This window comes from Rousettus aegyptiacus, unplaced genomic scaffold (assembly GCF_014176215.1).
Source record: "Rousettus aegyptiacus isolate mRouAeg1 unplaced genomic scaffold, mRouAeg1.p scaffold_m13_p_8, whole genome shotgun sequence".
Classification (NCBI taxonomy): Eukaryota; Metazoa; Chordata; class Mammalia; order Chiroptera; family Pteropodidae; genus Rousettus; species Rousettus aegyptiacus.
The window spans coordinates 1,681,505-1,707,913 of record NW_023416311.1 but is presented as its reverse complement, the minus strand read 5'-3'; the positions used below and the strand labels follow the sequence as shown (position 1 = coordinate 1,707,913).

Here is a 26,409-nt window from a genome sequence, read left to right as displayed (position 1 = left end):
AGAAGACGCCCTGTTGCTTACGTCAGCCGGGGGAGTGCCTGCTGCTTGTAAGGGAGCCTCTGAGAGTGGGCGCGCACCAGCCGTGCGGGCTGGGACGGCAGGTCCCGCGCAGCGTCTCCCGGCACTTGGAGAGGGGGTCACGCAGAACTGGGCACAGCCGGCTAATGGCGCGCGGCCTGCTTCGTCCCTGTGCCAGACCCAGGTCCCGCTCGCTCCTTTCTCGCCCCCCCGTGAGGGCAGTGGCTGGCCTGGCACCAGGCACACGGGAGGGCCCGGGGCCGCGAGGGGGGCTCCGGCAAAACGCGGCTGGCCCCTGAACAGCACTCCTGCCTGCGCTACGTGAAAGCCAAACCCCGCCCGGGCCCGCTAACGCTGCGAGGGTTTGTGAAATCCAGGTAATATCAATTACCATACGGACGGACGTTTGGAGATGTGCTCTGGGCTGAAAATCTCAACTTGAAATGATGCAAATGGGTTACAAACAACGTTTACGCAATTTCAAAAAGTTCCCGATTATGGTTCCTTAATAAGAGTTCCTCTCTTCAGTTCTTCCGTTCTAAAAAGAGAGAGAAAAAAAGCCAGGCCCCCCCCACACACACACACTCGAGCACGCTCGGACAGGGAGGCCGTGGACGCGGGCGGGATGGCTCTCGGGCTGCACGTCGGTCTGATTCTGTTCTTCGTCGGTAAGGTTCTTTTGTTTCTCCTCCGTTTTATTTAAATTGTTGTTATTATTATTATTGTTGTTATTATTTTTGTCTTCTGCATTTATATTTTAAATCCCTACAGATCACTTTTTAATGTGTAACATTATGGAAGCTGTGTAAGGTGCTGAGTTTCCTTTTCCCCCAGAGAAACGGGTAACGAAAGGCTGAGAACATTTCGTGTTGGCGCTGAAATGCCCCTCGCTGCTACGCGGCGTTGGGGTGGGGGCCGAGCGCCCCACCGGGGTTGAAAACACCCTTCAAAGCCCCTGTGCCGGCGCCGGCGACTCAGTCTCCTGCAGACAAACGCGACGCCTGCTGAATATTTTCAAAGAACAATGTTTCTGGAAAGCTGCACTTCGTAAATTAAAAAGCGCTTATCAAAAAGAAAAAAAAAAAAACACAAAACACGCTGGCATGGCTCCCTTCCCCAAAGAATATACTTATTTTTAAATTGTGCAGACATCAGTTTTCACCCACGAAAGAGAAATCGTTTCCTACATCCTAGTTCTAACAAACCTCATGATCTCAAATCTGCCCACAAAGTTTGGGTCACAGGGCAGGGAACGGGGCAAAAGCTCTTACAATGAAATCTTTCTCATCTGTAGAAAAGTAAGTCAACGTGTTAACAGTGATTTCTTTGGGGCAAAAGGACTCTGGGTGATTTCTTGCTTCGACTTTCATAATACTCTTATTTTTTCTAATGAGTATGTATTACTCTTACAAACTTTTAACTAGTTATTTCATAAAGAAGGCTCCTGACTTTGGAAAGCTCTGTCCAGAGGAGCGTGCAGACAGGTAGTCTGGACTCTCCCCCCCGCCCAGGTGACAGGACGTGGAGGCGCAGGTGGGGGACGGGAGCGGAGGGGACGGGGCTGGAGCCGGCGGGGCAGGGGCGTCCCCGCCCGGCTCCTGCCTGGGAAGTGGCCCATGAGAGGCTTTCGTGAAGTGTCAAAAATTCGCTTTCCATTTATTTTCCAATTCTTTTTTTTTTTTTTTAAGCAGTAAAGTGATCCTTTTTTATGCCTTCCATCAATGAGATAAACTTTCGATCTTTCGGAGGGTACTGTGTTTAAAAAACACCAAACCCTACAGAGCATGAGAGTTCTTAAAAGAAAGATTTCTCAGGAGCAGTTGTGGTGTGGCATGTTCTCCAGACTTCCCTTTTCGCTGAGCTGTGGCTTAACTGGCCCAGGGGAGAAACAGACGCTTCCTCCCAAGTCCAAACTCACAGGAAGCGGCCGCGGCAGGCGGCTCCCCCCGGACCAGCCGGGCGGAAGTGGGGAGCAGGTGGGGGCTCCGGCCTCCAAGGACGGCTTAAAGGTCAGCCGCCCTTTTAGGAACCGCATCGGCCAAAGGGCAAACAGACACACAGACCACGGGGCTGGGGATCCCCACGCGAGTCTGTGTCCTTTGTCACAAAGTTGTTCATTGAAGAAGATAAAAGCCACGGGCGCCCCAGCGCGGTGACCAAGGGCCAGGGAGAAACGGCATGGGCCGGGCCGGGCCGGGCCAGCTCGCTGGGCCTCTGCTCGGCAATGGAGGCCGGGCTCTGCGCCCCCGGGGTGCACCCCAGGTGCGCTTTCATGGGACGACCGCCAAGGGCCAGGAACCCCCAGCAACCCTGAGCCCGAGGGGCGGCCAGGTGTGGATGCGGAAATGGCTGGAAGCTTCCGGTCGGCCTGCCAGGCGGGCTCGGGACCCCGACCTCTGGGTCTGGCGCTGCGGCCACGAGGCTGTCCCCGTAACAGCGGGTCACGTGCGCCAGCACGGGGTTAGGAGTGCGGAGCACTGGGGTCGTGCTCTGGGGGGGCCCGGCCGGCGGCGCGGGGGGCAGGGGCGGGGGGCGGGGAGCCGGCCCCCACGCGCCTCTCCCTCCCCCCACAGGTGCGGCGGGCGGCTGCACGGTGTCCGTGTCGCAGCCGCCCGTGCTGGAGGTGGACGGCGCGCAGGGGGCCGCGACCGTGCCCTGCTCCTTCTCCACCGCCGGGTGCCCCCCCAAGCCGCCCACCAGCCTGTGGTTCCGCCTGGGCGCCCGGCGGCTGGAGAGCCTCTGCTCGGACGGGTGCCAGAGCGAGGCCGACAAGTTCACGGTGCGCATGGACCTGGCACGCGGCCAGGTCTCCCTCACGGTGCACGGGGTGACAGCCAACGACAGTGCCCTCTACATCTGCGGGGTAGCCGTGACCAGTTCGACTGCGTGGCAGGCCAAGCGGGCCGGAGAAGGGACGGCGCTGGTGGTGAGAGGTCCGTGGGCCCCGGCGTCCCCGCTCCGGCACCCTGACCGCGGCGCGCACAGGGGCAGAGAACGCTGCCCGCTCGCTGCCCCAGCCCCTCCCGGCCTCCTCGGCCAGGGCCGCGCCCGGGCGTCACGGGAGCAGGGCCCGCCGCGCACCCCACCGCCCCCGTCCACCACGGCGCTCTCCGGAACGAGCCCGGTACCACACCGTCCAGAACCAAGCGCTGGAGGGGCACCGGGGCCAATAAATTGGTCCCAGAAAAAACCCGCATTATGGAAAATAAACACAAATTTAGGGAGAAGCTATGGGGGGGGGTCCTCAACGCCACCACTGTGTGGACACGACAGAGAGGAATCTGGCTTCTTGAGATTTGTGAAAACTCAAGACGATGTCCTCATTCAAGGGAGGACAGGACAGTGAACCTAGCTCAGTCCTATAAATTGAGGAATTTCAGAAAAAAGCGTCGCGTGGTTCTGGGGTCAGGAGAGCGGGCAGTAAGGCCTTGGCCTCTTCGTCTCCTACCTTAAAGTAACGCCTCATATACAAAGTGATCCTCAGCATCGTGACAAGTAACTGAAGTTTTTTCCAATTAATTGTTAAAGCAAGCGGCATTTCCAGTGCGACGCGTCTGAAGCCCTGACGAGTGGCTTCAGTGACGTGTGCATGTGGGTGTGCTCCGGCCAGGAGCAGGGCGGCAGGGCGGGGCCCCTCCTCGCCCCGACGCCTGGCTCGGCCACGCCGTGCAGGTGTGCGCGGCGGCGGTGAGCGTGACCCTGGCGTTTCTGTGTCTGGCACTCATGCAGGGACGCAGGTCCTCAGCACGGAAGTGCGGTGGCTCCTGATAGCCCTCACGTCGCTGCTCGCCATCTACCTCGTCGGGGTGCTGGTGGTCTTCTCGGTCCTCTCTGCGGTAAGGGGGCCTCTCCTGCAGGGCACGTCCCCATGGGCTCGCGCATCGGCAGAAGGCAGTGACCTTGCGGCATGTCCCTGTGCATGGCAAGGGACGTGAGCAGTGGACGGAGGGCACCGTCCACACCAACATCACCAGTCAGAGGACAGTTTACGAGGTTTTCTCTCTAAAACCCATGAGCTGGGGATAAGGGCCCCTCTTTATAACCATCTTAATAAGCTACCTTCCCGCTGCACGTGAGCACCATTATCTACGAAGGGTTTAAGAATGAGCAGAAAGGGGTTGTTAGCAAAGAGATTAGAAACTGCCCTAAATGTCTACAATTTTTGTGCTATAAGAGGGGGTCTGGTCTGTCTGTGTTTATATTGGGATTCCTTAATTTAAATCCAGTAATCAACAGCAGTTTTGTTGCTATTTTGTTACTTTTATAGAAGCATCTCAGAAGTGACATGAAAATTGAAAACTATTAACTTACTATATATCACTTAAATGTTAACTTGACTTTCCTTTTTGTCTTGACAGTCAAAATCTAACCTTCTAAAAAACAAAGAAACAGAAGACCCACGAAAGGTACAGACCAATGCTTATAAAACATCTTTTACACTGTAGCTAGTTATAACTGTTTCGAATCCAAAACATTTAAGAAACACAGAGAGCATCGTGTAACTTTGAACCACAGCTACTGTTCCTTATTGCTGAGAAACTCGACAGTCTCAAGTGGTAAACTGCAATTTAAACCTCATAGTTCTCGGCCATCAATCCCGCAGTTAGCGGGTGGGGTGCCGGTGCCGGGCGGTGGGGGGGGGGGGCGGTCGCTTCCGGGGCTGGCGGCGGTAAGGAAGCAAAGGCTCCAGTGACGGGCAGCGAGCGATCGTCACTCCTCATCCTGAGACGGGCCCTTTTTGCTCTCACTCGTACGCACAGAAGATGAGCGCTCGGCGCATATTCCAGGAAATTGCTCAGGAACTGTACAGCAAGAGGCACGCGGGGACAAGCCCACGACAGGTAAGTGTTAAAACAGCAGAAAGAGTTCACGCAGGCGCGAGGCACGTCTGACTAAAAACCGAAGCTGCCGACCAGCCGTCAGCAATCACGGCCTCCTTGGGGCAGCCTGGAGGAGGCCTCGCGCGTAGCGCACCCCGACACGGAACCTGTGTGACAAGCACGTGACGGGGGACGGCTGGCGCGCGCTGCAGGGCCCGGGCTGGTGGCGCGGAGACGCGGGCCCCTGCGGAGGCCCTCCGGGCGCGGGCGGCGCCTTCTGGGTGGACGAGGGCGCCCTTGGGATGAGACGCTGCTGCGCCCAGCACCCCGCGCGTGGTAGCGGGCGCTCAGGAGACGCCGCAAACACCTGCGGAGCAGATCACGCAGCGAGCATGGCCTGGGGCTGACAAGGCAGCAAGAAACGCACAGGAGAGAAGCGGCCGGGAGGGGCGGGGGCCCAGCTGCGAGGCGGCCGCGGGGTCGGCGGGCCGCGGGGTCGGCAGGGTCGGCGGGCGGCTCTGCTGTGCCGGGCGCAGAGACGCGGCCGCGAGCCGGCGGAGCAGACATTCGGTTTCCGTGACACGCGTGGCCAGGCCGCTCAGATCTGAATAAAACGTGTACGAAACACGAAACTTACGGGCTGCTAAGGTATTTTCCTCTTAAACGGCAGCTGAGAGGCAAATGCAACAAGCTTCTGCTGAGGAGTGTTTTTTCAGAGCCAGCTTTTAAAAGGGATTTTCCCCCAGGAGAGGGCACCCCCTACGCAGTCACCCCCCTTCGAAGGGCAGGCAGACGTGCGCACAGAGCCGCTCCGAATGGCGACAGACGCCCCCGGCCTCTTCCAAGCGCGAGGCGGGTTTTCGGTGCGGGGCAAAGGGCCGTGGCCCGAGGCCGGGCCGCGAGGAAGCACCGTGCCATGCTCCGAGGACCTGACTCCCCGCCCCCACGCCCCGCTCCAGGCACGGGAAGCCTCACCGACCTTTCAGGCCTGGGGCGGGGCTCGGGCCCCCGGGTGCGGCGGCACCGCCGGCCCCACCACCCCAGACGTGGCTGTTGTTCCCCTTGCAGGAGAAGGACGACAGGCGTGAGAACAGAAGCGCGCGTTGCGTCTACGAGAGGCCGTAGGGCCGCGGCCGCCTTCCGCCTTCCGCCGCGGGCCCGGTCGCGTGCACGCACACACGGCCGTCGGCTCCGACGACACAGTCGCAGGCGGACGGGGACGTGCGGCCGGCGGTTTCCGGAACACCGGAGCCCGACGACACGCCCCGGAAACCGCTCTCCTGCTTTGCTACGGGACTCCTAAGCCGCTGCCGCGTCCCCGGCCTTCGTGTTTGGAGCGCGCCCCGTGTTTGCTGCGTTCGACGTGCGGGCTGTGTGGTGGCTGTCGCCGTGGGCGTGAGGTCTCACCGCGCGCCTCAGTGTCGGGCTGTGGATGTGACGGGCTGTGCGGCCAAGCTGGGAGGGAAGGAGGGAGGGAGGGAAGCACCCGAAGCTGAGCTGGATAAAGGCGTTTTGCAAAGCACCTTGGGGCAGACACGACGCGCTCTGGCATCACCAGGGCCAGCGGCGGAATGCGCATTTTGTGCCAGGGCGAGCGAAGTGACTCACATCCTGCTACCAACGAAGGGCAGCATCAGGCGAGAGCAGACTCAGGATGCAGGAGCCAAGACGGGGAATCCCATGCGGAGGCCGAACAGAGAAAATGCCGGAACGAACGAGCTGCAGCTGCGCTAGGGCTCAGGGTCGCCCAGAGCCCAGGGTGGGGGCTGACCCTGGACTGGGCCGGCCAGGGGAGCGCGGGCCGGGGGCTCAGCGCAGCCAGCCGGGGGGGCCGCTTCGCTGTCCCGGTCCATGGGAAACGCCTGCCTGTGTGCCCGTCATTAAACGTGGATCACGCCTGTTACTTTTATTTCTCTAAAGTGTTTCTTGTAAAACGAAGTATATTTTTAGCTTTAAAACCCAGACAGGGTTTTTAAATATTTTAAGATCCCTCTGAAAGCGTTCTGTACTGACGGCTTAAATCCTTGATCTCCAAGGAGCACGGAAGAGCACCTTATTTGTGTGTGTGTGTGTGTGTGTGTGTGTGAGTGTGCACGCACACGCAGTGTACTGTGTGTGGGGGTGCAGTGTATGTGTGTGCATTCATGTTGGTATATGTGCATATACGTGTGTATCTTAGATAATGAAACAGAAATTAAACAATTTAAAAATAAACAGTAAAATACAGTTGACCTTGAAAGGCATGCGGGGTCGGGGTGCCAACTCCTGTTCCCCGTGCAGTCAGAAATCCCCGCATAACCTATGACCCCCTGGAACAGAACCACCAGGAGCCCACGGTGACCGAAGCCCTGCTGATCAGATCACAGAAGCAGCCGAGGGCACGTATCGTAGGTTCCGCACGTTATATACTGGATTCTCACAAACACACTAAAGAAACTGTTATTAAGAAAACCGTGAAGATGGGAAAATACACTTAATGGCGTTTACGGGAACGATCTACGTCTAACGGGACCCACGCGGCTCAAACGGTGCTGTGCGAGGGCCCGCAGGGATCAGAGATGCCGGCGTCCTCCCCTGACTTCCCCAGACTGCCTCGCGCTCTCCCTGGGACACACAGCCCGCTCTGAGACCGCCGGGTGGACGGACGAATGGGCGAGAGGGGCCCCGCGCGGACCCCGCCCCGGCGCCGGGTGCTGGGTCAGGCCACTCCCTTCCGCTCCTGGGAGTCGGCACATCGCTTCCAGGGCCGAAAATGCACTGTTCTTCGTGTAACTAACTGGCGGCTAAAATCCCTCAGATAAACTAGTGTTCCGTGGGTTATACGCCCTCCCCGCTGCCGGCCACGGCTGTGCTTCAAAGACTGACTTTTACACTGAAATTTGGAACATGTTTCCCCAAAGAAAGCGGCGCCAGCCCCCGGGTCCCACGGGAAGTGCCCCCTGTGCGGGAGCCACTCGTCCGGGCGCCCGGCCGCCCCGTCTGCGCAGCGCAGGGCCCCAGTCGCCAGGCCCCGGCCCCAGACGCCAGGCCCGGTCGCAAAGCACGCGGCCCGCCCAGCCCCGCCCCGCCCGCTCTCTCGGGCTTCTGCACGCGCTGTGCGTCCCCTCTGGGCGGCAGACACGCCACTCGAGCGGCGCCTGCTGCGTGGCCCCGTCCGGTCTGCCCCAGTGGAGGCCGGGCTGAGCCCGCGGGGCTGAGCCACGTCCCCAGCAGCCTGTCCGCGTCCGCCTCCTCTGTTCTGCCCACGACCCGCCCTCTGCGCTTCCGCTGGCGGGCGCGGCCGGGCGCGTGGCCGGCTCCCACACACCTCGAGAGGAGCGCGGCTGGACAGCGCCCCCGCGGAAACACGTCACGGCGCCTTCCGCGCACCACCTGGGACGCGAACACGCCCCCTCCGGAGACTGCTGACTCTAACGGCATTCGTCTTCCCGCTGTCTGGGCACCCAGAACCTTCACCGAGAAGGATCCGGCGCTGGCTGTGTGTTCGGCTTTGAGTTTCCCGTGACGATGAGAACTGGAGGGGGGACGGCGTGGCTGCAGTGGGTACGTGCCGACCCTCTGGACAAGACGCCGCGCAGGGTGCTCGGCGCAGGCCAGTGCTTTCCCCCGGCCGGCAGGGCCTGGGAGACTCGGAAGCCGCGGCTGACGGGCACGGAGCCGAGTCTGCGCAGCCGAGTCACGCAAAACGATGCGGACGCGGACCCTGCGCCCAAGTTCTGATGCAGAACGCAGACGTCGAATTATTGTCATTACTGCCAAGAGCTTCACCGGCAGATGACGGACAGTGACAAATATCCCAAACTGAAGCGTGAACGACGATCGGCAGAGCCGCAGATTGAACCAGCAGGAGAGGACGATGGACAGACCCGCCGCGCGTCCAGCCCGGCGCTGAGGCGGGTGAGTCGGCCTCACCACGGACGTCCAGGTGAGCATCGGCCCCGTCTTCACAGATGCGACGCTGGGCTTCACGAGGGGCCTGGCAGCGAGGGGGGCTCCACGGCTCGCAGGCCAGCCCTCAGAGCCCGACCTCCTCCCACGAGACGCCCCCCAGTGCCGCTCGTTCCCGGGCAGATGGGCGCTGTGAGGCCGCGACGTCTCCCCGAGCAGAATGGACGAGAGACACCTGCCGACAGCCGCCTCTCGGGCGGCACGGGGCCCGGCTGCTGTCACAGAGCACCCTGCTAAACCGTCAGAGACCGCACTGTTTAAACAAGGGGTCCCAACCCCTGGGCCGTGCGCCAGCACCAGCACCAGTCCCATGGCCTGCTGGGAACCGGGCCGCACAGGAGGTGAGCAGCGAGCGAGCGAATCTCCACCCGTGTCTGCAGCCGCCCCCCAGCCCCAGCGTCACGGCCTCAGCCCCGCCTCAGACCAGCGGGCACTAGATTCTCGCAGGAGCCCCAGACCCCGGAGACAGAAAGGCTGGGGACCGCTGATATAAACTCTTCCAGAGCATTAAAAAAGAGTTCCAAATTATTTTTTTACAAAGCCAGCAGAGCACTGATACCGAAACACGACACAGATAACATCCTCCGAATAAATAAAAGATCGGCTACAGACCAGCCACCGCTCGTCGATAATATCAATGCTGACATTTTCATTCGGAATTTTTATAACTACAACCTAGCAGTGTGCAGCAAGGCCGTCCTGCCTACGCCCAGAACCGCAAGGGTGGCTACGTAGGAGAAAAGTATTGCTAACTTAATAAGTCAAAGGAAAGAGAAAAACAGGACGACCACCTCCACAGATGTTGAAAATACTGGTGAACGATTCAGCAGATTCCTGTTGTTTTTTTTTTTTAAGTTCTTAACAAAACAGGAGCAAAAAAGCATACAGTCTACAACCACAATCTGAACCTGAAAGGAATTCACATTTAAAGCAGAAATGTTTTCATGAAAGCCAAAAACAAGATAAAAATGGCCACCATTTTTTATTAACGCTTTCTGGAATTAACTATCGATTCACTTGGACCAAAAAAAAAAAAAAAGTCTAAAACTGAAAAGGAAGTAGCAAAACCATCTGCAGATGCTGTAACTGTGTATCGAGAAAAGGCAGGAGAATCCATGGGAAAACTATTCGAAAATGGTAATTCAACAGGGTAAAAGATTACAAAACTGACAGACACAAACACGTCAAACGCCGGGGGATGTGCACAGTCTTCATCCTGCCACACCACGGAAGAGCGGCCCACGACCCCACGGACGAGCCTGGAGCGCGCTGGGCCAGCTGAGCGAGCCGGCCACGGACACGCGCTGTCACCTCCCAGGGCGCGGGGACGAGTCTGCTCGCACGGCCGGGCAGAACGGCGGCAGGTGGCCGGGTGTCGGGCGGGCGCGCCAGGCTCCCGGTGACCCAACCCCGGCTCGCGGCTTTGCGTTCGTAGGGCAGATCTGCCAGGGGCTCTCATCACTCACTAAGCGGCAGCAGTGTAAGGTGACGAGGCGCACTAAGCTGACAGCGGCAGCCGCTGAGCACACAGCAAGTCGCCACGCGGCACACCCGAAACACACGCGGTTTTTATGGGCAGTTAAACCTCAATAGAGCTGGGGGAAATATCTAAAAACCCTAAAAATGACAGAAGAAAAATTTCTGCTTACCCTCTCTCTCTCTCTCTCACTCACACACACACACACGCGCACACACACACACACACACACACACACCCCGTTAGAATAAACCTCACGGACGCTGTCCGTTGTGAAGGAAACGCTATGCTGCTAAAGCATAACTGACTAAGCTGGAACTCGCGTCTTCTTAACCAGGACGGCCCGGCGCTCCCTAACTTGGTCTGTAGGTTCAACGCAGGGGAACGGGACAAGCTAGTTCTGAAGCGGATCTGCTAAACAAGCCAGCCAAGGGAGTGCGGAGAGCCCCGGACTGGGGGCGGCCGAGCGCTGTGACATCAAGGTGCACGCCGAGCCGCGGCGATCGAGCCGTCTGCTTCTGCGAACACGTTCGGCTCGGACGGTCAAGGTGGCGTTTCAAACACCGAGGAAAAGGTGACGTTCCGGTAACGGCCAGCACAGGAGAGGCTGGCGGCCGACCCCGAGAAGCGTGCCACACAGACCGCCGTCGGCCTCACGTCCTTCGCGCCTGCTCCGTCACCCTCTCGGGAGCCCCATCCCTGAGCACCCTCTGAAATGATAGCACCCAAACCCAGCCCCCTTTCCAGAACCTCCTTCTAAGCACTGCAGGACACCTGTCGCCAGCGACCCGCCCCAGCACGCAGGCGCCAGCAAGTCCTTTTCACTCAGGGGAGGCGGCTCCATGGCCAGGGACTCAGCAGCCACCCCACCCCCACCCCTGCAAGCTCGGCTCCCAGGGACACCCGCTCAGGGCCGGAGGCACACTCGGCAGCGGGGGCGTACAATGGAGACGGGGACATGTGGGTGTCTAGTCTCTTTCCCACCTTCCTCTGTCCAAAGAACTCCCCGTTTTGTCTGCCGTCCGCACGACTCTAAACCGCTGGGTAAACGTCACGACAAACATGGGGTCTGAGCAGACCAAGACCCGGGGGACGAGGGCCATGAGAAGAGACGGAGGTGCGTCTGGCAACGCGAACCCTCGGCCCGACGTGACCACGATGCTTACAAAATATTAACGAGGTCCTTAAAAGTGTCTGGAAGCTCTTAGGGTTTCTGAACCCCAGACAGCTAGGCAGTGAATAAAAAACTAAGGCTTTTTAAATATTAACATGTCTTACTTATACCGTAAATAATTTTTATGCAAAGGATGGCCTTAAAGTCATAAGTTTCAGCATGACCTGAAATGCAACCCGCGTAAGCTACAACCACGAACTGATGTGCCTAGAGCCAGGAGACAGAGCAGGTACGAAGCAAGAGGAAGTCGAAATGCGTCTTGTAATACAGCCTTCACTCGATACTGCTGAAGAGCGAGGTCACGCAGCCAAAAAATCAAAGCCAAAAATGATCGTTACACAAAAAATGCTACCTGCTGGAACCGACGGTCTTCACAAGGGAAAAGCAGATGACGGCGTTTACCACCGTTAGCATCTGGACACACAGCGGCCAGGCCACGACGCTCCTCCAGCCCGGCCCACGCCCCCCGGCCCACGCCCCAGGCCCGCGCCCCCCGGCCCACACCCCCTGGCCCACACCCCCTGGCCCGCGCCCCCCCGGCCCGCGCCCCCGGCCAACGCCCCCCGGCCCGCGCCCCCGCAGGTCAGAGGCGGCCTGAGCACGCTCACCGTTTTCCACGTAGGGGTGAAAGGGTAAGACCAGGGCGAGGATGACGCGGCCTCGCGTTGGCTCCAAGACGCTTCTGATGTCCTGCAGCAACGTCAGGGGCTGGTCGCAGCGGTCCAGCAAGTTCAGACAGCTGATGACGTCGTACTGGAAGCCTGTGTTCTGCCACTCGTTTATTCCGAGCACTCTGGAAAAGTCAGGGAGAACTGGGTGGATACCCACGCCCTTCGAGACAGCTTGAAAAGTAACCGAGAAGCCAGCGGAGGCTCTAACCTCACCTTCTAAATCAGAGCAGACGCAACGTCTTCATTTACACACGCCGAGAGAAAGGGGCCACGCAAGACAAAATCGCAACCGGATTTCTTTTCATTTTGCATTTCATCTATTTTTCCAAGTCTCAAAACGTGTAAAATTTTCTGTACGGGAACTAATTCTATGTTTAACGAGCATGACAGTGCGGTGATAAAAATGATTATGAACCTGGCGCACCAAATTCTCCAACGTCAGTTAATGAACAAAGGGCCCCCTTCCTACGCTCACTGGCATTCAACCATCAAACACATCATGTGTTCATGTTTCCTATTCCTACGGTGCCTCCGATTTTTAAGAACGGCTGGGGGTGGTTTGAGATCGTTTCCATGTGCGACCCGCCCTTTAAACACATCTGCTTCACACTCCGGAACCTTCCTGTCTGAACACTTTATAGAAGATAAAGCGCAGGACATCCTCGTAACTGTGTAAGTTTGTGAAAAGCGCACTTGACAAACGACACTCGGCCTTTAATGTCACTCTCCCTCATACCCACACACGTGCGCACGCACACACACGCATGCACACGCATGCACGCACATGTGCACACACACAACATCACGCACTGGGGAAGACGCGGAGAGAACGGAAACCCTGTGCCTGGCTGAGGGGCCGTGAGACGGTGCAGCAGCCACGGGAAGCCGTCTGGCGAGTCCCCAGAACCAAACGCAGTCACCGCACGGCGCGGCCACCCCACGTCTGGATGTGTGCCCAGGAGAAGCGCCAGCAGGGGCTCGGACAGGTCTCTGTACGGCATGTTCGCAGCGGTGTCACGCGCAACGGCTAAAGGGCAGAAGCCGCCCAGCGCCCGCTGACAGGTGACGGATGAACAGGCGTGGCCTACGCGGGCGACGGCCGTTATTCAGCCTTGAAAAGGGAGGAGACCGGCACACGCTACAGGGTGGACGAGCTCTGAAGACCCTACGCTAAGTGAGGCACACGAGCCACAGCAGAGCGAGGGCCGCGCGATCCTCCTCTTCGACGTCCTGAGCAGCCAGAGTCCCTGGGACACAAAGCTGAGGGGCGGGTGCCCGGGCTGGGCTCCGGAGGGACGGGGACGGGGAGCTAGTGTCCAGTGGTGCCGAGTGTCAGGGGGGACGAGGAAAAGGTCTAGAGACGGACGGTGATGGTCATACGACCTGTGAATATGCTTTGCGACGCTGAACTGGACACTTAAAAATGGTTAAAGTGGTAAATTCTATGTCGTATATTTTTACGATCAAACACGTTAATTAAACACGCTTTGAGAACGCCAGCTCCACGAGGGAACACGTCCCTGCCGCGGGCTTCTCCTTCCCACGCCACACCTCACCCGCTCTTTCCACCCCGACGGCCCCACTTCCTTTAGTCCAGAAAAATGCTGCCAAGGAAAGACGGTTTCTCCCTCAGTTTCCATTTAATTATCACGTGAAAAGGTTTGAAACCGCCTATGATTCACGCCCTTTAAATACCATGCTCTCGAGAAGAAACGCCCTAATGCCAGCAAACGCACCTGGCCCTCGACAAAGTGTACCTGTACTTCTTCTTCTGAAGCTGCCATATCATGGTCTCAGACAGCTCCGTGGCATAAATTTCTTCAAAATGAGGACTCATGATTTTTGTGACTTCTCCATCTCCGGCACCTAAATCAAGAAGTCTATGGGTTTTCCAGTCCGGATTAATTCTAAGCAGTCTCTGAAACTGGTCTGGCGAGAACACAAACATTGAGCCTCTTCCTAGCAACCTGGAAAAAAGAGGACACGAATGGAAGCCCGTGCAAGGCAGGCAGCGCCCCGCGCAGGGCGACCGCGGTGGCTCGGCCCCGCGGCCTTCCGACGTACGTTTGTTTTACAAGATTCTGTGATTAAAATACTTATTATCTTTTACGTGAGCAAGAGACGTGGCCACCCAGGGGTGGGAGGACGTCACATGTCCCTCGTGAAGTGGACGCGGCCAGCACGGCGGGGAAGCGGGGTGGCCCGGCCGCGGCTCGGCAGACAGAAGCCGCTCTGCCCGGACCCCGGAGGCCGAGTGGAAGCCGCTCGGTGCTGCACGCGGCCTCCTGGTTGCGCAGGGCCGGAGGGATGCGCGCCCTGGCGCTCCTGGTAAGGCCAGCTTCAGGGGGACATCCAGATTCTGGAGTGCGCATGAGCAGGCCCCCTGCCCCTGCCCGCTAGGGCCACAGGGGCGTTTGACCGCAGTCACCGTGGCTCTTCTGCCCCACGAAACGCCAAACGCCGCGGCAGGGTGGACCCCAGAGACCGGCCAGGCCCTGCGCACGACCCTGCTCCCCGCAGAGGCCGCAGCTCGAGCGGACAGCGGTCTCCCCCCCCGCCCCCCGCCGCAGCGGCACCCGGTCCAGCGGAGCGACCGGCGGCCCGAGCAGACCCGAGGGAGGGGCTGAACCTGCTGGACAGCACCTGGGACTTCCTGGGGGGCCAGTCGCGCCACATGGCGGGGCCGGAGGTCACGGGCAGCCCGGCTCGGGGACGTGCGGGCACTGCCGGTGCGGGCTCGCCACGGGACCCAGGTCAGCTGTGACGGGGGCTCTGGTTTCCGTGTTCCCGGCTACATGTTAACAGGCCTCCCAGCCAGCTCTGCGATGTACGAACCGCTGCCCGAGACCGGAGTGCAGGGGCCCCTGGCGGGCCAGCGTCGAAAGGCCCCGGGGGAGCAGCGCAGGCCCCACAAAGTGATCGAACTGCCCAAAATGAGCCAAAGTCCCGAGCACAGTGTTTGTCCTCTAGGGGTCACTGGGAGAAGGGTGGGGAATTTGGGGTGGTCACAGTGACTTAGTGGACAAGACCAGAAGAGTCAGACTTCCCGCGGTGTGGGTGGTGGTCCCCACAAGGCAGGACGAATCCCAATGGACACGCCCAGACACTGCCTGGCTCAGCGCGGGGGGTACAGCCGGGCGCCCCACACAGGCGGGTGGCCCCCTCCCTGGCCTCGACTCCCCACCGTGAGTGACGGCCACGGGATTTTCTTTTTTAAGAGTCGCTTAACCATCCTAGGTTCTCTGACCACTGCCTAAAGTCTCTCTGCATTTAGAGTCCAGAGAGCAGGTGTGGCCCCCATAAGTATCCTCCTTATAAAATACACTCCGAGCCGGCTCGCAGCCCCGCCCGCGTGGCCTGCCCCTTTCCAGCACAGAGGGCGTCCGATAAGCATCTTACCGGCTTAATGCAAGAAGGCGCCATGGTGGCTGCTTCTGTGGGAAACGCCACCCGTGAGAACCCACCACTGCCCCAAGTGGGCAGTGCCACTGGGCCCAGCTGACTCTAAGGGCACGGGCGAGAGATGCCTCCGTGTTTGTTTTGGGGGAGGGAGAGGATGAGGGGTAAGAAAGGAAGAGGGAAGTGCTGAGGATAAGGGAGGCCGTGTTAACCGTGCTTCCTCTCCGGTCACACTGGAATCCACGCAGGGGCTCCCAGGGCCCAGTGCGGGGCCGGCAGGGGACGGGTCAGGGCGTGACACCGCCCACGTCATACGCACAACGCTAAATGTAAGCACAACGAGGGGACCCCCTCTTGCGTCCCTTCCAAAAGGTTAAACGTCACAGCTGCAGTGACTTGTCTGCTTTCCAATAGGAAAATAAATGCAATAGAACAGAAGTTCAATGCAGCCAGTTTCAGGAACAAAATGTCAGGCCGAGCAGGATAGACTCAGCTACCGACAGAAAAATACCTGCTAAAGCCAACCGGAGGCAGGTGCGCAGAGACGGTGAAGGAAATCAAGTAAGAAACCTTGAGGAACGGCTCGCAGCGCCTGAAAACATCTCGAAGGCCCAGACGATACGCTGGGATGCGGACACTCAGCACTGGCCAGCCCCGAGCCCCGGGGGAGAAACACGGCCCGACCCGCGGTCACCGGGTCCCACGGGCGTCCCACACGAGCCCGGCTGCTGTTCTCCGGTGCTTGGGACTCTCGGGGTGTTGGAAAGCATGGCCAAGGAATGATGAGACAAGCCCCAGAGCTTTTCCCATGGGCGTGAAGGAGAAAGCCCCGCCCAGGACAGAGGCGGCCACGGCAAGGTCACCAGTTCTGATGACAGACACGGGCCCTCCACCTGCAACGAGCCGCCACCCACTGCCGGGCGACTCCGCAGCACGTGCCCTGGGGCGCGGGCTCAGGTGCAGAGCTCGCTGGCCGCGCCAGGCCGGGCCGACGGGGCCTGCTGTCCACGCGCCTCCCCCCCTGAGCGGCGTCCCCGGGAGCCGCTGGGACCGCAGACCCAGGCCCCGCACGCCAGCCAGACCCCCGGGATCCCGTGCACATCAAAGCCAGGGAGCGCTGCCCTCACTGGCCCCACCACGGAAACGCGGGCGGCGAGGCGGCTCATCACGGCGCGGCGGAGGCGGGGGCCAGCAGAGGGCTGCGGGGTGGTCGCCCCTGGAACGGGACCCCCCCCCCACGTGCTCTTCGCACACCTCGGGGTGAGGAAGCGCGCCCGCGACGCACTCACCCGTTGATGGACGTCCTGGACATGAACAGGCTGAAGACGGAGGACACGAAGGAGTGGTACAGCTGGATGAAGAGCCAGCCCGACTTCTCGATGCTGTTGTCCAGGAAGGTCTGCGTGCCCTGGTCCAGGTGGCTCTGCACGAACACGGCCTGCAGCGCCTCGCTCAGCTTCTCCCTGTTGCACACGTACCACTGCGGGGGGACGAGACAGAAGCGCACGGCCGGCCCGCTGCCCGAGAAGCCCGGACACCCGGACGCCCCGGCTGCGCCTGGGGCTCCAGCACGCCGCTCTCCGGGCGCGTTCGCGGACGGCCTCGCCCCTGACTCCTGTGACCAAAGCACCAAACACCTCCTCGCGGGTAAGTTCTCCTCCACACGGCACACCACTCAGGGCAGGGACGGAGCGCGGGGCAGGGGGAGGCCGCGGGGGGCACTAGGCAGCAAGGCCAGGCCGCAGTGCAGGTCCCCCGGGCCCGAGACGCGAGACCCGAGACCCGAGACCTTTCCTTCCTGCGCTGAGACGCGACGTAAGACGGTCATGACCGCACCGTCAACCTTGTTTTTCGGGTAAGAAAACAGCCACACGATGCAATGACTTCACCCAACACCGCCGAACAATCGACGCCGAGCAAACAGCGAGTTTCAGCCCCCAGCGACCGATCCTGCCTTTCTTCCCGCGGGCTCCGCACAGGCCACTGCAACGCGGGGGGACGCCTGGCCAGGTCACACGCCGTCCGCACAGACAGGGCGAAGCGTGCCCGAGAGTGAGAAGTTACCTAAGGTCACAGCAGCCTGAGAACCAGACTTCCGGGACGAGGCTCTAAGTAGAAGACACTTAATAGAAGAAGACGTAAACCTCTGCTATGCGTGAAGCTCAGTCTGCCGTTTGCGCTTGGAGCTGGTGTCCCAGAGAAGGAAGTCACTGCGGGGCACCAGCTGGGGGGGGGCCCTCATCCGAGCCCCGCTCTGCGCCCCGTGTGGGCTCGGGCCAGGCACGTGGCCTGCGCCCCCCTCGCCCACCTGTGGACTGAGGCGCCAGTGCGGATGCTGGGTGTGGGCCAGACGCCGGGGGCCGGCAGACGGCAGTGAGGCGGCTCCGTGAACCCGGCCTGATCAGTGACAGTGAGCCCGAAGGGCCCGCGAGGACAGCCCCGAGCCGGCTGGCCGCTGGCGATCCACGGTCTAAGTGAGACGCCATCCCCGTCCCCCGGGGAGGTGCCCCAGGGAGCTTGTGTCCCCCGACAAATGAGACCGTTCGTCAGCAGCAGGGTCCTTGGCTGCCTGCACAACTGAGGACCGATGTCACAGTCGCGCTAAGCTCTAAATGTCGACACCGGCAGGGAAAGGAGCCAGTTACAGGCCGGAACCAACGAGCAGACAGGCCCGTTGAAATGCCAAAGGCTGACTAATCTTTTCACAAGCCCCGGCCCCAAACTGGATAAATCAAATATTTCCAACTGTTAGCTGATTTGAGTCAATTTACCATTTAAACACTGTCACCAGAACCGCCTGGGCCTGAAGAGTCTGTTTATTTCCCCCTCTAACAAGCTACGAAGCTGCTCACATGCGCTCTCGCTTAATCATTAACGATTTTAAAGGCGCCGCCTCGGGCGCCCAGTGCAGGCCGAGACCGCGGGTGTGGCGCCCGTGACCCCTGAACTCTGCGGTGACGCCGCACTCGGGCTCGCTTTTCATTCTCTGAAGTGAGGATGCGAGGTGCAGGCCAGCCCCCCGGCGACAGGCAGTCGGGTGCACCCTGGTCACGTGCACGAGAAGCCGGTCGGGGGCCCCGGGGCCGAGCCCTGGCCCGCAGTGAGGGACAGCGCTGGAGCCTGACCGCCGGGCCTGAGCGAGGGTCGGCGCCACCGGCCGCCACGCTGCTCTCCAAAGCCGAAAGGAAAACGCCTTTCGGACGGCGTTCCTCTCGATTCGCCCGGCCACACGCGTGGTTGCCCTTTGCGGGAACACGGCACTTTCGGAGAAGGAACCGCGTGCTGAGCGCGGCAGAAGTCAAAGCGGCAAGGCCCCCCTCCACGAAGACGAAGGCCGAGGCCACGTGTCTCCCGACCGTCTGCGGGCGAGGCGCGTCTGCTCCGTGACAGCGTGCTGCAGACTCGCCAGACAGCGGCCCGAGAGGCCGCCCGCAGATGGACGGGCACGCGCCACGGGCGCGCCCACACGACACGGTGCCGCCCGGCCCTGACCAGGGCCACGGCGCAGAGCCGCCCTGACCGCGCTGTGCCCCGTGCCATGACCCAGGCGCAGACGCCACGATCACACGATTTCATCCAATGAAGGACCCAGCGCCGAGGGCTGCCGAGGATTGGGGAGCTCTGCTCATGGATATGGGGTGTCCTTCTGGAGTGATGGAATGTCCTGAATTTAGAGAGAGGACGGTGGTGCGTATACTCATACTCTGTGAGTACAAGGACCTTAAGGGATGGATTTTACGGCCTGTGAATTACACCTCAACGAAGCTGGTATTATTTTTAAAATACATGCACACACATCTAGGCCTTTTGATCTTCCGGAAATTTAAAGTAGTTTGAAAATTTAAGTGGCCAAGCAAACCTCTTTAAAAATGCAACTTTTTAAAGCAAATCTGATCATGTTGCTTCCCTGCCAAAGGGTCTCCAAGGCCTGGCTCGAACCCGGTTCTGCGCAGCGGCTAAATCTATCATCCACCACGGACCACACCGCCACCGCGAGCCGCGAAGGACGCCGCCAGCTGAGCGGCTGCCGGCCACCCGCAGCCGGCCCGGGCTCCACTGTGAGACGCCACCCCAACTTCTGCGGGATGGAGGCCCCGGGCCTGAGCACGTGTCTTCCAGAGAAGCTTCCCTTCAGCTCTTCACTTGCGGAAAAGCCAACAGGGCTCTTGTGCCAGGTTAAACGGGACCAGATGTATTTAGACGAAAGAAAACCTGACCTCGACAGCCACTAAATTATCACAGGCCAAGGCCCCCGCCCGGGCACTGCCGCCCTGGGGCGGGGTGGCCCTCGCTCCGAGCCATCCTGCAGCTGTAGGAGGTTCGGCCCGCAGCCCTGGCCTCCGCCCACCCACCGCCAGCAGCCCTGCCCCGGCTGTGACGACGCAAAATGCCCCAGGCACTGCCACATGTCCGCTGGGAGGCAAAACCACCACTGCCTAGAACCCCCACGTGGCTCACCCGGAAAATGCCACAGCTCTGACCCTCCAGAGGTCTCACTGCCCCGGCTCGGCAGTGGCCCAGGGGAGTGACAAGGTGGGCTCGCTGGCCTCCAGGGACCTCCGCGCCAGGGCGGGGTGGCGGGGGGAAGGGGGCCCAAGACAAACAAGTAAGGGGAGTGTGATCTTGGCCAGGACCTCCGCGCTTTAAACGACTGGCCACCTTGCCCTGGAGGGGAGAGGCTGACTAGAGGGAGAAACGTGGGGGCCTGCGACCCTCTCGCGGTTCCCCGGAGTTCCCTCCAAGACAGCCCGGCTCTAAGGAAAAGCTGTGATGAGCCAGCTGCGTGGGCGGCCCATGTGCAGGTGAGTTCCCCGCGGGCAGCCTGTGTGCAGGTGAGTTCCCCGCGCCCCGCAAAGCCCACTGGACTGGGGTGCAGCAGGCACAGGGCGCCACGCCTGCCCGACCTCCGGGGGGAGGGTCGCCTCGGCTCTCCTGGAGCTGGGCGTGCAGCGTCGGGAAAAGCCTCGTCCTCACATCTTCCTCTAAAGCTCGCTCAGACCGTGTTCGAGCTGAGAAAGGAAATCTCTCACACAAGAAGCTATCGGCCCGGCACTGTGCCCCGCAGTCATCTGCTGATGCCCCGTGTAAAACGCAGTGTGACGACTTAACACGACGTCCCCTAAAAGCGACAGCCGAAGAAGCAATGTCGCCTCCACAAGCGAGAAGACGGCGATGCTCCTAGCAGTGAGCCAAACAGCACCGGCCAGGCCGGGTCGGCGACAGCAGTCCTGAGTGTGTGCTGGACGCGCCTAGCTAACCCAAGTGGCTCCAGGTCATCAAAGACCCCACCACGCCACGAGCATCTCCTGGTCTTTATATAACCTTGGCTGACGAATCGCTCTTTCAAAGTAGAAACGTAATTTTCCTCTAAAATTACATCTGCGTATCAGACTGAAGGATAGAGTTAAGTTTCCCCAAAATTATTTTTTGGAGTGCCTTGACTCGTCAAACATGAACTGTTTGCTATTTAGTCCAGAATATAAGGGATTTGAACACATTAGTAGTAGAAAGTTATTTTAAATATCAACTTCCTGATTTGGGGTAACAGGATATAATACAAAATATATTTGGTTTTTATCCTGGGTTCCAGGCACAGAGCCCCTAAAACCTCTTGAGTGGTAAGAGTAATTTTTGTAATTAACGAGATGGGGTGGAACTTCCAGACCACCTTCCACCTTTGGGGTGGGGCGGGGCAGGGACTGGAGACTGAGTTTAGTCCCCGAAGGCCAAGGAAGTAATCTCAGCTAATCTAAAGCTTCCACGCACCTCCCCACGGCAGGCTCTGGTGCCCCCACCTGCTGCACTCACTGACGTGGGGGGGGGGCGTGGGGGTGTGCCCGGCGAGGGCACAGGCGTGCCATGCCACCCGCGCCCTCCGCGCCCCCGCCCACCTGGCTGTTCCTGCAATAAACCACTAAACTCAGGTCACGTGTCTCCCTAAACTCTACGCGAGTCGTTCTAGCAAATGACCTAACCTGGTGCAGGGATGGGGACCCCAGAATTCGTAGCCACGTCGGACAGAAGCCGGGGTGGGCCGTGACTCTGACTGGGGGCCAGCCGCCGGAGTGAGCGCAGTCCTGTGGGACCGAGCCTTGTACCTGGGAACCGACACTGGACAGAGCTCAACTGTAGGCCGCCCAGGTGGTGTCAGAGACCCGGAGAAGCAGCTGGAGTCAGGGAAAAAAGGCGCCTCAGGTACGAAGGTTTTTGCCACCCTGAGACTTGACGCAGAGCACAAGCAGGGGGGAGCCCGCGCCCGGAGCCGCTGTCCCACCGTCGGACTTGAACCGCGCTGCTGCCCCTCGCCACCAGCTTCCCCGTCCAGACGAGGGCCATGAGAGGGGACAGCTCCCTGCGGAGGCGGCACGTCTCCAGGGGGGCGTCAGGAAGCAACGGGAGGCCTGGGCCTTGAAACCTGGCAGACCGGGGCTCAAAACCCAGCTCTGTCGTTTGCAGACTACACCCCTGAGCAAGTTCCACCTTTCTTGGCCTCCACCTTCTGTCTGTAAGATTCAGGGTACTGCCTACCCCCGCCCCCCCGAGTTGTCATGAGGATCAGAGGGGGTGATCCTGAAAGTGCCTGGCCCACGAGAGAACCCCAATCACCTGTAGATGTCCCTCCCCTTCCGGTCCAAGGTCCACAGAGGCTGGTCAGAGGAAACCTGAAGTTCAAGGGGATCCCTAGGCCACACTGGCGGTTTGGGCACTCAGCCATTCTCAAAAGCGATGAGTCACCAGACCCAAGGCACTCGGTGCCACCAAAAACCACCAGAAAGGCTCCACGGCCAGCGTCCCTGAACACAGAGCCCTTCCTACGACGGGGTGGTCAGGTCTGGCCGATGTCATCGACCTTGACAGCTAAGGATTCAAAAGTCACAAGTTAATCGCTTCTCGGCCTTTTGGCTAAGAGCGAGGGGCACGAACGCCGCACTTCGCTTCTGCGGCGAAGCACATGGGTGCACACGCCTCCCACCGACGCCGCGTCTGGGCCCGCCGCGGCCTTCCCGCTAACGCTGCAAAGCCGCCGACCACCTCTTCACGCGCGCTCAGTGTGCAGTGGGTGACAGGGCCCCCGCACGTCCACCCAGGGGACCAGTCTCTACAGGTGAGGCTGCGTTGCTTCAGCTTCGATGTCATAAATGAACTCCCGGCAGCCTCCGCCGCAACCCTCACTCACCGCCAGTGTTTCGTAATCCCGGCACGGGAACAGAGCTGCAGAGGAAGTTGCCATCGTCCTTGCTTAACTCACAAACCGCGCACTTCAGCCCGCGCTTTTGGGTCCGTGTGTACAGAGTGGGGTCCTGAAGGTCTCCCGGCCACCTTCAAAGGGGCACCCTGTCAAAGGCCCCCGGGACGCCCCGCACTAGAGATGACAGTGCTCTGGGAAACTGAAGCCCTCGCCTGTCCGGGGTTCAGCACGGGCTGTGAGGAAGGCGGGAAGCTCTTTCCCAAATCTCTCTGGTATTTGGCTGCGAGGCCTCCAGGCCCTCGAAGGCAGCTCTGAGGACACGAGCCCATGGGTGTCCTCTGGCAAGCTGGCTGACGGCACCCAGCTCTGCTAACCCAGGCCTCACTCTGGTGTACCCCGTGGGGAACCAGGGAGTTAGGGGGCAGAGACTGACTCTGTCCTTTAGCGCCACCTTTGACCTCTGGTTGTGATATCCAAGTATTTTTTCATTTGGAAAAAAAACCCAAACCATTTCAATTCTATCTTAAATCTATCAACACAGTTCTGAACTTATGTAAGAAGATGAAAAACTAAAGTCAGTCAGACACATGCGTACTTAACAATTCTGGATTTTGAATGCTATTTGTGCTTGTAAAAAAAAAAAGCCTTGCAGAATGTCATCTGGAGGAGGTGTCCTCGCTTGGTTCTAGAAAGTTCCATAACAACTCTCTCTTCATTCCATCAGTTGAGAAGCTGTTGGAACCTAGTGAGTGGGGCCTTGCCCGGGTCCTTTCAAGTTTCAGTAGCTCTGAAACAGCCGAATTAACTTTAAGTGCTGGGTCCAATGCATCAAAAAGATCCAAAGACCTTTCTTGTCCTTACTTCCTTCTTAAGTTCCGAGTCGGCCAATACTGAAAAGTGACATAACTAGTTTCTCCCCAATGAGTCAAGCTACCCACCTTGCAACCTGTGATTAAGAACGTGCTGATTAAGGAAGCTGAAACCTTCTCTGGGGAAAACTTTCTTCCGCAAAAGGGTCAGGCAGTGGATGTTTCTGGCTTGCAGGTCACTGGCTGCCTGGCAGCTCTCTCGGACACCCGGTAAACGAAGGCGACAGCCCTGTTCCCACAGAACTTTATTTATGGACACTGAAATTTGGATTCCATACAAGACATGTTCACATGCTACAAAATAGTGCATATTTTTGCAACCATTTAAAAACGTAACCTGCTTCACAAGCTGTAAAGAAAGGTCACTGGGCCGGAGCGGAGCAGGCCCGCAGGCCACGTCGCTGCTCCGAGGGAACCTCCCCTGCCCTGCGTCTGGCTCGCGCCGCGCAGTCACCTGCCGCGAAGCTGGCACACTGCACCGAGTTGTTACAATGGCGCTGTGACCGTAGCTTCCCAGCCACGTTCGTTCAAAAGCCTCCCTCCCTGGGCCTGGGTCGCTACACGGCAACGCTGATGCACAAACAGGCCCCGAGGGGTGCCGAACCCCACGTCACGTCTGGTAATAACACCACCACAAGGAAAACCCGTGCACAGCATGGCTCACTCGAATCCATAACCCTCCTTTGATGCAACTCCGAAAAAACCAGATGTGGCTGGAGATGGCACCCACACCCCCGAATGAACACCGGGAGACCCTGAATAGAAGTAGCAATTTGAAGGGGGAAAGAAACATCAGAGTTAAATTACTTCACAAGCAACAAAGTGTGTGAGGCGAGTCCCGGCTCCTGGGATTCAAAGCAGAGGGGAGCCCCCCATTTCACTCGACCTCGCCGTGGTTTCCATACATATGACTCTTCTGCTCACTTTGATCTTTATTCGTGGACATTTCCATAACGTGAATGTATCACCCGAAATAACATCTGGACTGATTATTCTAAGGAAAACAGCGAATCTCCCAAGTATTCAGGAAACATCAAGTTAGTTGTCACCTTGGAGAAAGTAGTTGTCAAACTATTAGTGCAACTGGTTTAAATTAAACACACTCACTCGCACACACACACACTTTCCAAAGCATAACGAAGTAAACGAGGCACCTGGAGCCAGTATTAGTCTTCCCTGGAACACGACAGATTCAGCTTTACGAGGTTTGACATTAGAAAGCCGCCTCTGTTAACAGGGAACATTCTGAGACTATGGCTACAACTATGCTCTACCGAGGGTCCATAAAAATCAAAGAAAGTACTTAAACAGGTTTTCAATTTTTAAAATACGTCCGATTCTATGAGCACTGAAAATATATCAAGTGCATCGTGGCGGAGGCACCCACGACACTTGTGGGAATGACACCTACAGTTCAGAGACTCGGCCGGAACCCACGTCAGTGTGAACCGGCTTCTGTTCCTCCTACCAACTACTGAAAACCACATTTCTAATTTACCATTTTACACCACTCCTCGTGTTTCAGATGTGACAGTCTGGTCACCGAACACCCTCGTCACAGTACTTTAGAGTTGTCTATCTAAGAATGACTAGTGTTAGTAATCCACAGCAAAGAATGTGGTTTTACAACCCAAACTTGCCTACCGCCTTTACGTACACGCCTAATGTCATAGGAATTATCATCTAACAAACTGTAATAGCTGGGGGATTACAAAAAGAAAATTATGGAAATAATTTCCCTCAAAAATAGAGAAAGGGCCACTATAAATATTTGCTAAATAAAAACTAAATGCGACTTTTCTGAATGAAGTGCTTTCATGCTCCTACGTAATAATTTACTTTGGCCAGCTCTCCTAAGCCCACACTCCGGCAGAGTTCAGGAGCCTCTTTTCAATGAATGCAACGTCAGCTGCATGTGGGATACGGGATTTCTCCCTCTTAATTCTGCCGCTGACCCGTGCATGCTCCTTTTCGCGGCACAGAACCCAGAACCCAGCTCGGGAAAAGCCTACCCCGCCGGTCCCACCGCGTCAACCACAGCTCTGAAAACGCTTCGGGGCCGCCCGGGTCTGGTCTGAACGCCCTGCCGGGAACGGCCCGCCTCAGCCCAGTCCTGACCCCGGCTCGCGAGTCAGACACCGACGTCGGAGTGTGCGGCAGGTCTCGCAGGCTGGGTGGGACGCGGGCGAGGACCTGTCAAACGCCTTTTCTCGACGCTCGGGGGACATGTCACCGGGAGAAGCCGGGGAGCCGGGCGGCTGGCGCGGCACGGCCGCGTTTCTTTACGACCCTTTGTATGATCGCGGATCGACCAGAACAAAAAGAGCGGCCGGCGGGTCGGGGGCAGGGAGGGCGTCCGGGGCGGCGGGCCGGCCGCGGCCGCCGCGGGGGAGGCCCGGGGCGCGGGGACGAGGCGGGCGCGCGGCGGGGACACGCGAGGCCGCGGCCGCCGCGCGGGGAACAAAAGGCGCCGCGGGGCCCGGGCGAGCGCCGCGCGGGGAGACGGCGGCGGCCGAGGCCGCGCCGCCGCACAATGGCCGGGGCAGCGCGGGGGGCCGCGGGTGGGGGTCTGGGGGGCCGGGCCGCCACGCCCCCGGCCCCGCGCCTGACGCCGGCCCCGGCCCCGACCCCGACCCCGGCCGTGTCCCCGGCCCCGTCCCCCGGCCCCGACCCCGTCCCCGGCCCCGGCCCCGGCCCCGGCCCCGGCCCCGTCCCCGGCCCCGGCCCCGGCCGTGTCCCCGTCCCCGGCCCCGTCCCCGGCCCCGTCCGTGTCCCCGGCCCCGGCCCCGGCCCCGGCCGTGTCCCCGTCCCCGGCCCCGTCCCCGGCCCCGACCCCGTCCGTGT

At 59.5% G+C, this 26,409-nt stretch overlaps 2 protein-coding genes across 5 annotated transcripts in view; one reads left to right on the top strand and one right to left on the bottom strand.

Annotated features, from left to right (window-relative positions):
* Positions 1-26,409, bottom strand: part of METTL9 (methyltransferase like 9) — a 30,610-nt gene that overhangs the window by 1,881 nt on the left and 2,320 nt on the right. For all 4 annotated transcript variants that reach the window (XM_016155500.2, XM_016155499.2, XM_016155502.2 and 1 more), the window contains exons 2-4: positions 16,797-16,987; positions 13,866-14,075; positions 12,046-12,230 (exon numbers count right to left, since the gene is read on the bottom strand). In XM_016155500.2, coding sequence (XP_016010986.1) covers positions 12,046-12,230; positions 13,866-14,075; positions 16,797-16,987 — 586 coding nt within the window. The remainder of the gene's footprint in view (positions 1-12,045; positions 12,231-13,865; positions 14,076-16,796; positions 16,988-26,409) is intronic.
* Positions 577-7,021, top strand: IGSF6 (immunoglobulin superfamily member 6). Its single transcript, XM_036225700.1, has 7 exons — positions 577-686; positions 2,592-2,951; positions 3,748-3,854; positions 4,377-4,424; positions 4,779-4,859; positions 5,907-5,962; positions 5,993-7,021. Coding segments are annotated over exons 1-7 (696 nt in total). The 5' UTR covers positions 577-643; the 3' UTR covers positions 5,994-7,021.

Bases quoted from the DNA above. Each gene is read 5' to 3' on its own strand.
- IGSF6 (XM_036225700.1), top strand. From the start codon at position 644: ATGGCTCTCGGGCTGCACGTCGGTCTGATTCTGTTCTTCGTCG. The intron at 3,855-4,376 runs GTAAGGGGGCCT...TTGTCTTGACAG, and splicing joins TCTTCTCGGTCCTCTCTGCG to TCAAAATCTAACCTTCTAAA. The intron at 4,425-4,778 runs GTACAGACCAAT...TCGTACGCACAG, and splicing joins AAACAGAAGACCCACGAAAG to AAGATGAGCGCTCGGCGCAT.